The 13,384-nt window shown below is 32.2% G+C and overlaps 1 protein-coding gene across 1 annotated transcript in view; it reads left to right on the top strand.

The window, feature by feature from the left end:
* Positions 1-7,356: 7,356 nt before the first annotated feature.
* The window catches only part of LOC139482951 (TPR and ankyrin repeat-containing protein 1-like), a 32,360-nt gene continuing 26,332 nt past the window's right edge, over positions 7,357-13,384 (top strand). The window contains exons 1-2 of the mRNA XM_071266982.1: positions 7,357-7,512; positions 11,460-11,588. Of these exons, the coding sequence (XP_071123083.1) occupies positions 11,510-11,588 (79 nt within the window). The 5' untranslated portion in view covers positions 7,357-7,512; positions 11,460-11,509. The remainder of the gene's footprint in view (positions 7,513-11,459; positions 11,589-13,384) is intronic.

The raw sequence follows: 13,384 nt of genomic DNA, 5'->3' as shown, positions 1-13,384 counted from the left end.
TAGCATGGCCCTAAAAGGCTTCTGTAATTGCTTTAATTCAGCAAATAAAATATGTTTAAACTAAACTGATATAAAAAAAAAAGAAAGATGTGGTATGATTGCCAATGAGACAACTCTCCACAAGACACCAAAATGACACAGAAAATAATAACTACATGTCACCGTACGGCCTTTAACAATGAGCAAAGCCCATACCGCATAGTCAGCTATAAAAGGCCCCGAAACTAACGGCCTTATCTATGTATAAACAGGATTTTGTCTCATTTTTTTTATCTATGTACCTAAATTCAGGTATAGAGATATCATTTTTTTTGTCTTAGACCATCCACTAGAACTTGCGGACATCAGGGGTTGAAGTCATAAAACTTTCGAGTCAGTTTTTTGTACTCATACTCCAAAATCAACCAATCAAAATGCTGGATTTCATGTTTCAAGCATGATTTTTGTGCTCCGAGCACTGAGCAAAGTTTTATGACTTCAACTGCTGATGTTCAGTTCTCAAGTTCTTGAACTTTCCTTGAGAATATGAATTAAAATGAATTCGTTAGTAAAACAACGTTTACGTGTTCAAACCGTTGTGATAGTTTAGTCATTGCCTAATATTTCCAGGTCCTGTCCATGATTCAGAAAAATGTGAGGCAGTGAGACCAAAGGGAAAATATACAACAAATTGCCGATCAACAAACTAATTAGTTGTTTTAGACGGTTCATTCTTCCTTTCCCCCTTTTTTAAATCTTGTAAGAAAAGTTAAAACATGACAAGACACGACAAGACAATATTTTATTTGAGTCTCACCTCTTATAAAACATTTACATTATATTACAACTTCACATATAAAAGAAGAGCCACTCTAAAAAGAGTTATGAGAGACTATAAGAATGGTATATACATTTACACATTTTTTTTAATTATATATATACATGCATAAAATATAAAACATAATACTTTATAAAAGTATACATTTTAAGAATACAATAAACATTTTCTTTTTAGTCAAGTTTCATAACATTTGTTTGAGGCAAACTAAAGTAAGAAAAAAGAAACAAAAAAAATCAACAATTTTTCCATTTATAACGGAGCATAACTCTAGAATGGTAAAAGTGACGCTACTCGTCTTCAAACTTTATCTGTGTTATGTGTTGATAAGCATTGTGTATAAGTTTCATAACATTTGGTCTAGACAAAATAAAGTTAAGAACGGAAACCAATTTTGTGACATACGGACGGACGGACGGACTGACGTACAGACGTACAGACGGCGGATAGGGGGAAATTGTAATATCAACTCCTTTACGACCAGAGTGGAAAGGGGAGGGGCGACTTAAAAAAGAATTTCACAATAAAAATGGTTGTAACTTGCGAGAGCTTTTTATTATTTTTCATCAATATGATTATTAAAGTTGAGTTTTAGATGAAGGTATTTCACAAATACTAGTATTATACATTAAGTTTTATTTTGACGGTTTTTACTAGACTAGTTTCTCAGTGCTCAAACTATTGATAAGTGGTCCGGAATTTATTAGCATTGGTTTGTGGTCAATGTCAGCTGTTTATATTAAACATAATCATATGCAACACAAACATTAAATCTTGGTAGTTAATTGCGTGATTTACAATCGCAAATATATCATGCATAGTTAGAGCATACGTAGAATACTTGGAAATCCCCCCTTTTTATGAATTCATATAAAGTCCAATAAATGATCCATAGGTAAAATATGAAGTTATAAAAATTGGACTTTACATCATTAGATTTAAACTATTCACCAAAGTTTCATAGAAATTGGTGAAAGTTTTTTGAGCTATAGTCTGAAAATTGTACCCCCAATTCAATTGTGACTTAATACACTGACCCCTGTAATTGAGGGGGTGAACATGGGATGATACCCACTTCCCTCTCTCGTCAGTCAGGCATAAATTATCCCCGCCGCTTGTTTTCTATCCTCTTCACCTAGTTCCCGCCCCTGAAATTGAGGGGGTGAACATGGGATAATGTGAATTCATCATAACTAGAACACATCCGCGAAATCGTGGGGAAAGAGAGCGTATGAAAACTGTAAAAAAATTGTAACTGGAGAATTTCAGGAGAGGTATCATAGGTCAAAGGTACTTAGGGGACTGGGCACAATTTTTTTTGCCCTCCCCCTTTTTTCCAAATACCGATTTTTATTCTTTCTGTTTTCTGTATACTATGAACATACATATATATACTATAATTACCGCCGTGAATAGTAAAGACCCCCCCCCCCCCCTCAGTAAACCATTGAAATTTATAGGAAAGTATAGCAAATACAATTTATTCATAGTATATGTGTATGTAGTATACAGAATATCAGTGACCCCCGTGGTTAGTAAACTATTGGAATTGATAGTAAATAGCAAATACACTTTGTTTATAGTATATACATGATTATAGTATAAAGAAAACAGAAAATAATTGTCCTGTCCCAAGAACTTATGCAAATTATGTTTAATTTTAAAATAGGCCTAAAGGGCAGCGGAATTCTTTTATATTTCTCAAAAGTCAGTCCGATGACGGAAACAATATCTGTTCGTCTTTATTTTCGTTTTCTTCCCAAAATAACCGAAACTGAAATACTTTAAGCAAGGATGATAAATGACTGGAGAATTACAGTAAAGGTATCAAAAGTTATGGGTACTTGGGTACAGGACAATTGTTTTTTAACCCCTCCTCCCTTTCCCCCCAAATTCCCACTATTTGGTTTTCTATTTATTTCAATATGAACATACGTTTAGTATATTATGAACATACGTTTAGTATATTATGAACATACGTTTAGTATATTATGAACATTCATTACTATAAATAACGTGTCTTTGTTTTTTATTCTCAAATCTCAGTTAATTAAATAATTCACGTCAGTCATTGATATATTATTGAGACCCTCTCTCTATTTAATATACTTAGTGACCCGATGAATTTTTGTAAAAGATTTTATGACCAGAAACTTTCAGAAAAGGTATCAAAAGAAAAGTCATAGGTACATTGGGATATGACAATTGTTTTTCTAGCCCATCTCCTCTTTTTTCCCACCAAAATTCCCATTTGTTTTGTTTTCAATTAATTAAATAAAGTTAGCGTTTATATGTATTTTACTATAAACCTTCATTACTATACATAAAGTGTATTTTCTTTTTACTATAGATCAATTCACAGTTTACTAATCGATCTACAGCGGTCATTGACACATTATATATACCCTCTCTATTTAATAAACTCTGTGCCCGCCGTGGATAGTAAACTTGAAAATAATAGCAGATAGCAAATACACTTTATTCATAGTATTTGTATATTCAAAGTACAGAAAAACGCAAACCGGAAGTCTAATCGGACTTAAAATTTCGTCCAATGACGGAAACAATATCCGGATGCATTTTTTTCGTTTTTCTTCCAAAATAACCCAAACTGAATAATCATAAGAATGCATGACAAATGTGACTATACGTGGTACCTATAGGACACAGAGGCATGATGATGAATTTATTGTGGAAGGAAGAGAAGCGACACACAAAATGAGGTCTTCTCACTTAATGGTATAGATTCGTTGAATACCAATATTCGTGGGTTTCGTTTGTACAGGTGAACCATTAATTAAAATGTTCAACGAAAAACAATTTTCTATAAAGTTGTATCCAGACTTTGGCAGAACCACGATTTCAAATATCAACGAAAATGCAAGGTTTCCGTAATCAACGAAAAATAGTACTATAGAAACTAAAAGAATCCACAGAAGTTCCCCCTTCAATCCCCCTTACAATTTTTTTTTGTAAAGCATATCAATTTACTCAAATTTTTGAAGTTTGTCTGAAGAAATATAAAAAATCTTCAATTAATTTAGTGACGTAATTCATCAATTCATTTGGTGACTTAATACACTTACCCCTGTAATTGATGGGGTGAACATCGGATGATTCTCACTTCCCTCTCCCTTACAATTTGTTTGTTAGTGAGGCATAAATTATCCCCGCCCCTTGTTTCCTACCCTCTTCATCTGGTTCCTGCCCCTGTAATTGAGGGGTGAACACTTTCATATCCGCTTACTGTTTCTCGTTTTTGTGAAGTACAGGATATTTCTATTTTACTACCCTCGATCGTCACCTTGTTTCCGCCCGACTCCAAATTCGATCCAACTTAACTCCCACTCATTCCCAGGCTTTGATTCAAGAATTTGGTCTCTTGTATAGAATTGTCTCGTTGACAATCACACCTATGGCGCGGAATCAGGATCAAAAACACTTATTTACGTGTACAGGTGTCATACCACCAATTAAAAGTCCATATCTGTTCAACCAAATTTTGCAATTTTCACAGCTTTCTAAATATTTTACCTTAATAAGTTTAACTTCATAGAAACCAGGTATATCCTGAATGGTACATATATCAGCTTTCTACATACCAATTTTCAACAGATGTTTAAAATCATATAAAAAAGAAAAGGTCTTCCAAATAGAGGTACCACTAAAAATAACCCTTGGTTTTCTGGAAATCTTAAATTAGTATACTGTGGAGTGCATTAATCCTCAATTTTGAATGCAAACTCATAAACAAGTAAATTTTAGCTCAAAATGGTCTTAATATATTTCTCTTTCACCAAAAGTTTAATTTCTGCCACTTTGTTGGTTAGTTTAGGTAAACAATGACATCAAATACACTATTTTTTGTCCGAGTAGGCTACGTTCTAAATTGGAGGGAGTAATTGGTGGTGTGACACCAGTATACATAAATCGATTTACGTATATACAAATAACTACGTATATACAGAAATAATTCTGTTTACACAGAAATCGAATTCCGTATATGCAGAAATAATTCCGTATATACAGAAATCGAATTACGTATATATACAGAAATAATTTCGTATAGAATGAAATTCAAAACAGTGTGGCTGTGGCCATTGATTGACACATTAAATTCATCCATTGGCTGGGACAATTTAGGTGAACGTTTGTATGTAACGACCACTGCTCACTATGTACTTTTTAGAGACACTTAAACTATGGGGTCACCAAAGGTTCTCAACACCTTAATAAAGTAATTCGAAACAATTAATCAGAAATAACTCGATGTTTTGATTTATATCAATTATATAAATCAAAACATAAAGGTTATTCCTGATTATTTTTTCGAATTATTTTATAATTAAAGGCGTTAAGAAACCTTTGGTGGCCCCACATTTTAAATGTCTATCGTAGGTACGTCGTGAACAGTGGTCATTACAGACAAACGTTCACGTAAATTGTCCAAGTCAATGGATGAAATTAATGTGTTAATCAATGGCCACAGCCACACTGTTTTGAATTTCATTCTATACATATATTGAAACACGTATATTCAGAAATAATTACGTATACACAGAAATATTTATGTATACACTGAAAGATATTATTTCTGTATATACGAAATTCGAAATTCCGTGTATACGTTAATCGAATTCTGTATATACAGAAATAATTACGTATATACGTAAATCGAATTCCGTATATACATAAATCGAATTCTGTATATACGTAAATAGAATTCTGTATATACGTAAATAGAATTCTGTATATACGTAAATAGAATTCTGTATATACATAAATCGAATTCTGTATATACATAAATCGAATTCTGTATATACGTAAATAGAATTGTGTAGATACGTAAATCGAATTTCGTATATACATTATTATTTCCGTATATACATTATTATTTCCGTATATACATAATTATTTACGTATAAACATAAGTATTTCTGTATATACGGAATTCAATTTACGTATATACGTAATTACTTCTGTGTATACAGAATTCGATTAACGTATATACGGAATTCGATTTACGTATATCGAATTTCGTATATACAGAAATAGTTATGTATAAACGTAAATAAGTATTTTTGACCCTGATTCCGCGCCATACACACCACATCTTTTTTTATAATAGGATTGAACGCCTTTTAAAAGAAATGTTTTTGGTGTATAAACTGGACCACATCACAAACTTCGGACTTGTAATAAATTCCTTCAAAAAAGCGTCACTTTAATCCTTTAATAATAGGTGTGGTCTAAGATATTTACTGGACTTTCTTATCTTATTTTTCTCGCCCTAACCCATGTATTACCAATTTATGTGAGAAAACCATTCCCAAACATGCTTTAAGATGCAATGAAAGGGTATTCATGAAAGGAAACGTTATATTTCTCTAAGCCGATAACAAATATCAAGTGCATGTGTAACGGTTTATTTCTTCCTCTGTGATATTTTATCCTGAGGATAATTTGTCCCAGTCATTTTTTTCCAGGCATGGTATTTCACAGGTTTATTTTTTCCAGAGGAGTGAAAATCTATCTGTGGTATGAGGATAGTATGTACCGGTATATTTTTGCCGTACTATATTTCACAGAACAGTGTGAAATATAGTTCCATTAACTACTATGTGAGTTACTCACAATCAATATATACCTGACTATAATTATAAAATGTTTCACAAAGGTAGAACAAATTTGCATAATTTATCAAAGGGAGGTAATTATGAGCAATTTATATTTTAAAGATATTAATATAATATATTTCTGAATCTATTTCATTGTGAAATTTTTCCTTGAATCTTATTTTTTTTATATTCATTTATATAAAAAGATGACTTACAACTTGATTTAATAAGACGGATAACATTTCACAGGTAAATACTATCCAGCTGTTAAACATGCTTTTCTTCAAATATATTGTTATGCTATGATTTATCTGATTTCCATATAATCAACAACTACATCTCTGTCCTCAGACAGAACTATTTATATAGTTAAAAATATCATCATAATCAAATTCTTCTATTACTGTTAACAGTAGTAATGCAACTATATTTCTACCTTACTTTTCAATTTATATTTGTACTGAGATCTGAAAACAACTCACTTTTACATGTATTTCACTAACCTTATTTAATCATGATATTATTTTCACAATTACGATCTTTGAAATTACTTCTGGTTTTCTTCTCTTTCTTTCATGATAATTTTCTTTTTAAAAGGATGATGTTGACTTGAATATTTCAGGAAATTTTTTCAATGATAATTTGTGAAATTATTTCCCATTATAATACATTTTTTTTTTAACAATTTCGCTTTATTTCAAATACACTATTTATATTTCATAGTATTTTTAAAGGAAAAGTTTTTTCTAATAACTATTCAATAAGTTAACTACCCAGATAGAATTTCACACATGCATAACGTAAACAACTATTTTAGCACCATTGATTGACTTTCTAAAGATGAAATTCAATAAAACATTTGTAAGGATATAATGTCTTTAAAAGTATAGGTATATTTTTCAAATATTGATTACAACTATTAGTCAGCTGGCAATGTTCCATGTAAAATGGACGTCATTCATGATGTTAGATAGCTCGAAAATTAAAAGAGATATGTTTTCAAAAATTCAAAAAAATGTAACTTATACCTTGGAAAGATAATCAAGTATGAAAGCTAATGATATAAACAAATAAAGGGTAAGTGTTTGCTGTTCAGTGACCAGTAATATAAACAACCTTTACGTATGAAATGTTTTATTGAATAATAACAAGGATGTTAAATACAACGGTCTTTCTATTTAGATGTCACGGTCAAATTATGAATATCCAGTTACATTCTATCCACATATATAATACATTTTAAAACAAAACTATATAAAAATAGGTAAAAAGAAACGTTTCGACGGACAAAAGTCAAATGGGGACTAAAAGCAAATTGCGGACAAAAGGCACTAAGTCTGTATCATCCATTAAAACGGGGAAGATACCAAGGAATGATAAAAAAAAACACACACACAAGTCGAAGAGAGACAGCTAAACGTTCCATAATACACTACACAGAACACTTAAGATGGGCCAACATAAACCCATTCAAACAACTGGGGTAACTTAGATGATCTGGAAGTTCTTGATCCGCTCATAACATGCGTCCTAATGTCCCAATCATCGATTTTGTGATTAAACATTCAAGTGAACTACACTCCGGGATTTACAAACGGAACTTATTTTGAATAAATTTATTTTTAGAAATTTCCCTAAATAAATGTATTTAATACTTGGATTTTATATTTGATTAATTTGATAACAATTAATTCTAAAGATCATTATATGAGAATACTAACGAAAAATCGTGAAAATGTCCTTTTGACAAACAGTGGTTTCGTAGTCGATTTGATAATAGATAAGAACTGCTCTTTTAGTAGTTTAAATAAAGTCATCTAAGTTACTAGGATTCAATTTTGTATTTACGTCAGACGCACGTTTCGTCTACAAAAGACTCATAAAAAAGGCCAAATAAAGTACGAAGTTGAAGAGCATTGAGGACCAAACATCCTAAAAGTTTTGCCAAGTACAGCTAAGGTAATCAATTCCTGAGGTGGAAAAGTCAGTGGCGTAGCTTGCATGTATGCTCAGATGCTTAAGCATCCACATCATTTTGACAGGAAAAAAATTATAAATAAAGATATGTTCGCAGCAGTTAAACTCGGAGGTATCCGTATGTAACAAGGGTTAGAAAAAGAACAAAGTTCCTATGTCCCCTGTATTGCACATATTTTATGTAACCAAGGAACAAGGGCAATAACTAATAGAAATTAATGGTTTTCCTTTTCTTTTTATTTTTAATGGAAAAATAAAAGCTTCAGAGAAAATGCAATGGGATTTCCGTTATAATTTATATTTCAAAATGTCAAAGCTGAGGACTTATTTTCGAAATTGTCATTGCTGATGATATAAAAATCTGGCAAGAATTGTACACATGAGAGTGCAAACAAGGCCGGATGGACGAACACCAGGAATTTCGATGATGTCCCCTGCGACGCGATAATGGAATCACTTCAGTTCCTATGTATATTCCGAAGTGCCGCTGTGCTGGGGCCGTTTTTTGAGAACTGCTAGGAAAGGGGATCACTATAGTTCCTTTATACAGAAGTGCCGCTGTGATGGGGCCGTTTATGACATGTCAAATATAAGATTGGTGGGAACTTTTACATCAAATAAATAAATTATGAATTACATTCAATTTCGAGAAAACATTAAAATTTTGTTTGAAATATAATTATATGAATTGGTGGGTATTTTGAAATTAAACAAAAATCTAACCAGTGTCGGATTCAAGGGTAGTATTTGATGTGCTTACAGGAACAATGTCTGAAAAAAATATAATTTTCTGCATAAAATGCTCCGCTCGGCGAAGGCATCCACATCATTTCAACCCTGGCTACGCCACTGAAAAGCCTTAGTATTTCAAAAATTCTAAAGTTTTGTAAACAGTTAATTTATAGATATGACTATATCAATGACAATTCATGTCAGCACAGAAGTGCTGACTACTGGGCTGGTGATACCCTCGGGGAATTAAAAACTCCACCAGCAATGGCATCGCCCTAGTGTTTGTAAGCAAACTCATCATAGATACCAGGATTAAATTTTGTATTTACGCCAGACTCGCGTTTAGTCTACAAAAGTCTCATCAGTGACCATATTGTGTTGTTCAAAAATGATAAATGGATTAGACACAAGTTAGTAACGTCTTCTCCGTCTGCTGTTTTAGTGATCAAACCGATAGAGAGTGATATTGAATTTCAACCTTTCAGGTAAAAAAAATTAGAGTTCCCCCTGAAAAATAAACATACCACGTCATTATGAAACTTTATTATATAAATTGTTCAGTTACGAATATTTTACGCATATTTCAGGACGGTAACTGATTAACAATTAATACAATAAGTATACAAATTATGTCAATCGAGACAAAATGCGGGAAACTTGAAGTATCACTACAAAAAAAGAGTACTCTTGGAAATTGACATATAGTTTACCCTTCAACTACATTGTCTTCGATTTGTTATATCTCTCGAAAACTCGTGTATATCAACAGAATAAGAGAAGCGCCCTTAGAAAACTTCTAATTAGCTCCAAACTCGGACCTTCCAAAACATGTTTATCTTCCTACAGTATCGTTATTATATGTGGAATATCTGCATATTTATACATCCGTATAGCCAAACGTTTGCAAGCGTACATGTAGCATTGGTTTAACTGCTGAACAAGACAAATCCGTAGTTCTATATACAATGTATCAGGCAACCATAGGGATTAGTTTGTTGGACAAGATAGTATATTGATGAAGGCTCTTTGCGTGTCCTCATCACTTGCTATTTGTTATAATTAACTTGCTGTCTTATGGAGTTTTTATTTTTTTGCAAATGATACAGCTACTAAGAAATCCGTGTTCTGCCTATCAACGGCATGTCATATGTTGTAAAAATTGGACGATGTTTTTATTTATTGTTCACTTACTTTGTGAAAAGTGATACGTGTTTGGGTTTTTTTATTTTATAGATTAGCAGTGTGACCTACGGATAGTTACAAAGATTATGTATCAAATTGACCCAACATTTATTTATTCTCACAATAGAATAACCATATAATGTATAATATTTTTAGTCTATAGAAAATCTATATGCCAATTTCATAACTTTCTTTGTTGACAGAGTTGTATGTTTTATAGCGATAAAGACTAAAACCATGTTGACTGCTGTACAGCATTCTTTACAGTTTTGTCCATGATGTCTTTTTGTTTTGCTCATAAATTGTTTTTAATATAATGGAATTATATGCGATTGTCAAGCTTATATCAAATAAAGGCAACAGTAGTATACCGCTGTTTAAACTCATAAATCCATGGACAAAAAACAAAATCGGGGTAACAAACTAAAACTGACGGAAACGCATAAATATAAGAGGAGAACAACGACACAACACTACAATGTAACTAACACGCACAGAAACGGACCAAGCATCAGACAAAATCCCACGAGAATAACAAATATAACATCAAAACCAAATACATGAATTTGGGATAGACAAGTACCGTGACACAATGTTTAATCCACCATTTTCTACAAACGGAAATGCCTATAACAAGTCAGATATATGACAGTTGCTTCCATTCGTTTGGTGTGTTTAAACTTTTGTTTGATTTTGCCATTTGACAAATGACCTTTCGTTTTGAATTTTCATTGAGTTCGGTATTTTGTTATTTTACTTTTTTGTGAAACCTATCATATACATTAGACTTTTGTTAAGTTTCGCAAAATTGGTGCAATCATGAGAAAGGTTGTCTGAAATATAAAAAAAATATAATCTGGTTAGGGGGTACCATATGATATTCTAGAAGTGGGAGCAATGGTGATTTTGGAAATGAACAAGCTGGCCTAGTAAAATTAAAAAGAAAAGAGTCTAAGTCCTAGACAGAATGAAAATCAATATTAGCAACAGTTGAAAATAAATCTTTGCTCAATAAAACATCTCATGCCTCGTCTCCACCCTTTTTTCCATCACGCGAAATATCAAATAGTCTTATTAACCTCATTCTAATTCATGTCAGCATATAATTTGACACATGCTAACCTCATTTGCAGATAAATGACTGTTGAACAAAAGATGTGAAGGACTTTTGGAAAAAAAGAATATGGCTGGATTTAACTTTATACGGCAACCATTCGCATTTCCGTCATGGATTCCTTCTGTTCAGTCGGGCCAAATTCAAGGTAAAGGCAATACCACTTTAGTTCAACGTAAAAAAAAATAAAAGGATAAACATTAAGACAGCAGCACCATTTCCGAAACAAATATTGAAAATGAATGTCCAATGATTAAAAATCTTTTAAAAATATTTGCAGTGTTGTTTTCATATGACCATGAACAGAAACAGTCGCGATAAATCATATGTGTTTTTATGTATATTGAATTTGTTTGAAATTTTGAATTAGATTTAGAATTTTAATTGCCCTCTGTAATTTTCAATTCGAAAACTTAAGTTTTGATTTGTGCTCTTTTATTGAAACAATTACACTGACAATCGACCACACTTCTTGGCAAAAGGGTATGAGCCTTTTGGAAATCATTGTTTTTGAATGTCGACTCTAATCTTGAAATGACGAACTTCAATCAATGAGTAATGGACTTTAATCTATATATTATCGACTGAAAAATCGAAACTATCAACTTTTATCTTTGAATTATCGAAAATACCTACTGTTGATGCAAATCTTATCAAGATATTTGATGTGGTTAAGCTTTTATTTGATTTTACCATTTGATTAGGAACATTCCGTTTTATTGTTCTAAAGAACTATGTCAATTCATGACGCAAAGGAATTAAATTTAGAAGAAAATTATCAAGCCATACTCCAACTTTGGATCTACGTTATAGTCCTAAATTAACGAAGTGTTGAATTAAAAAAAAAAAAAAGGAAATAAAATTGAGAATGGAAAGGGGGAATGTGTCAAAGAGACAACAACCCGACCAAATAAAAAACAACAGCAGAGGGTCACCAACAGGTCTTCAATGTAGCGAGAAATTCCCGCACCCGGAGGCGTCCTTCAGCTGGCCCCTAAACAAATATATACTAGTCCAGTGATAATGGACGCCATACTAATTTCCAAATTTTACACAAGAAACTAAAATTAAAATAATACAAGACTAACAAGGCCAGAGGCTCCTGACTTGGGACAGGCGCAAAAATGCGGCGGGGTTAAACATGTTTGTGAGATCTCAACCCTCCCCCTATACCTCTAACCAATGTAGAAAAGTAATCGCATAACAATACGCACATTAAAATTCAGTTCAAGAGAAGTCCGAGTCTGATGTCAGAAGATGTAACCAAAGAAACTAAACAAAATGACAATAATACATAAATAACAACAGACTACTAGCAGTTAACTGACATGCCAGCTCCAGACTTCAATTAAACTGACTGAAAGATTATGATTTCATCATATGAACATCAGGCACAATCCTTCCCGTTAGAATAAATATTCGTAAGGCTCATTTTGATGCATTTCTATAACAAATTATCGAGGTGTTACATTGCTTGATTGATTGGTTTTTGGTTTACGCCGCATGACCACAAAAAGGCTATATTGCGGAGAGAGCTTATTCAAATAGTTTTTAGAGTATAGTTTTAAAATCAGACAAAAGGTTTTGCCACTTTTAAAACGAGGTGTTACAAAGTATTAATGAGATGGATATGTAAAATAGAATATAAACAAAATAAAAAAAGATCTGTGTTTCCACGAGTTTTCTCAAATTTACATTGCTTTTAAGATTTTACAAAAAAAGCGATTGTTTCTGTGAGAAACTTGTCATCACGAACAAAAAATGTTCACGTCTAACAGTAATGTTTTTATCTAATTTTTGTGTAAAAGCCTGTTTTTCTAAGTAGCAAAACCTATCTTGTATCGCTCGACAAGAACATGCCAACGTCCCAGCTTAATAAATCACTTTCAACTCCAAGGTTGTACCATAAGTATAACTAAATGTGCGAGTTTGGTATCTAATTTT

Source organism: Mytilus edulis, chromosome 1 (assembly GCF_963676685.1).
Source record: "Mytilus edulis chromosome 1, xbMytEdul2.2, whole genome shotgun sequence".
NCBI classification, from domain to species: Eukaryota; Metazoa; Mollusca; class Bivalvia; order Mytilida; family Mytilidae; genus Mytilus; species Mytilus edulis.
This window is presented reverse-complemented; position numbering and strand designations above follow the sequence as displayed.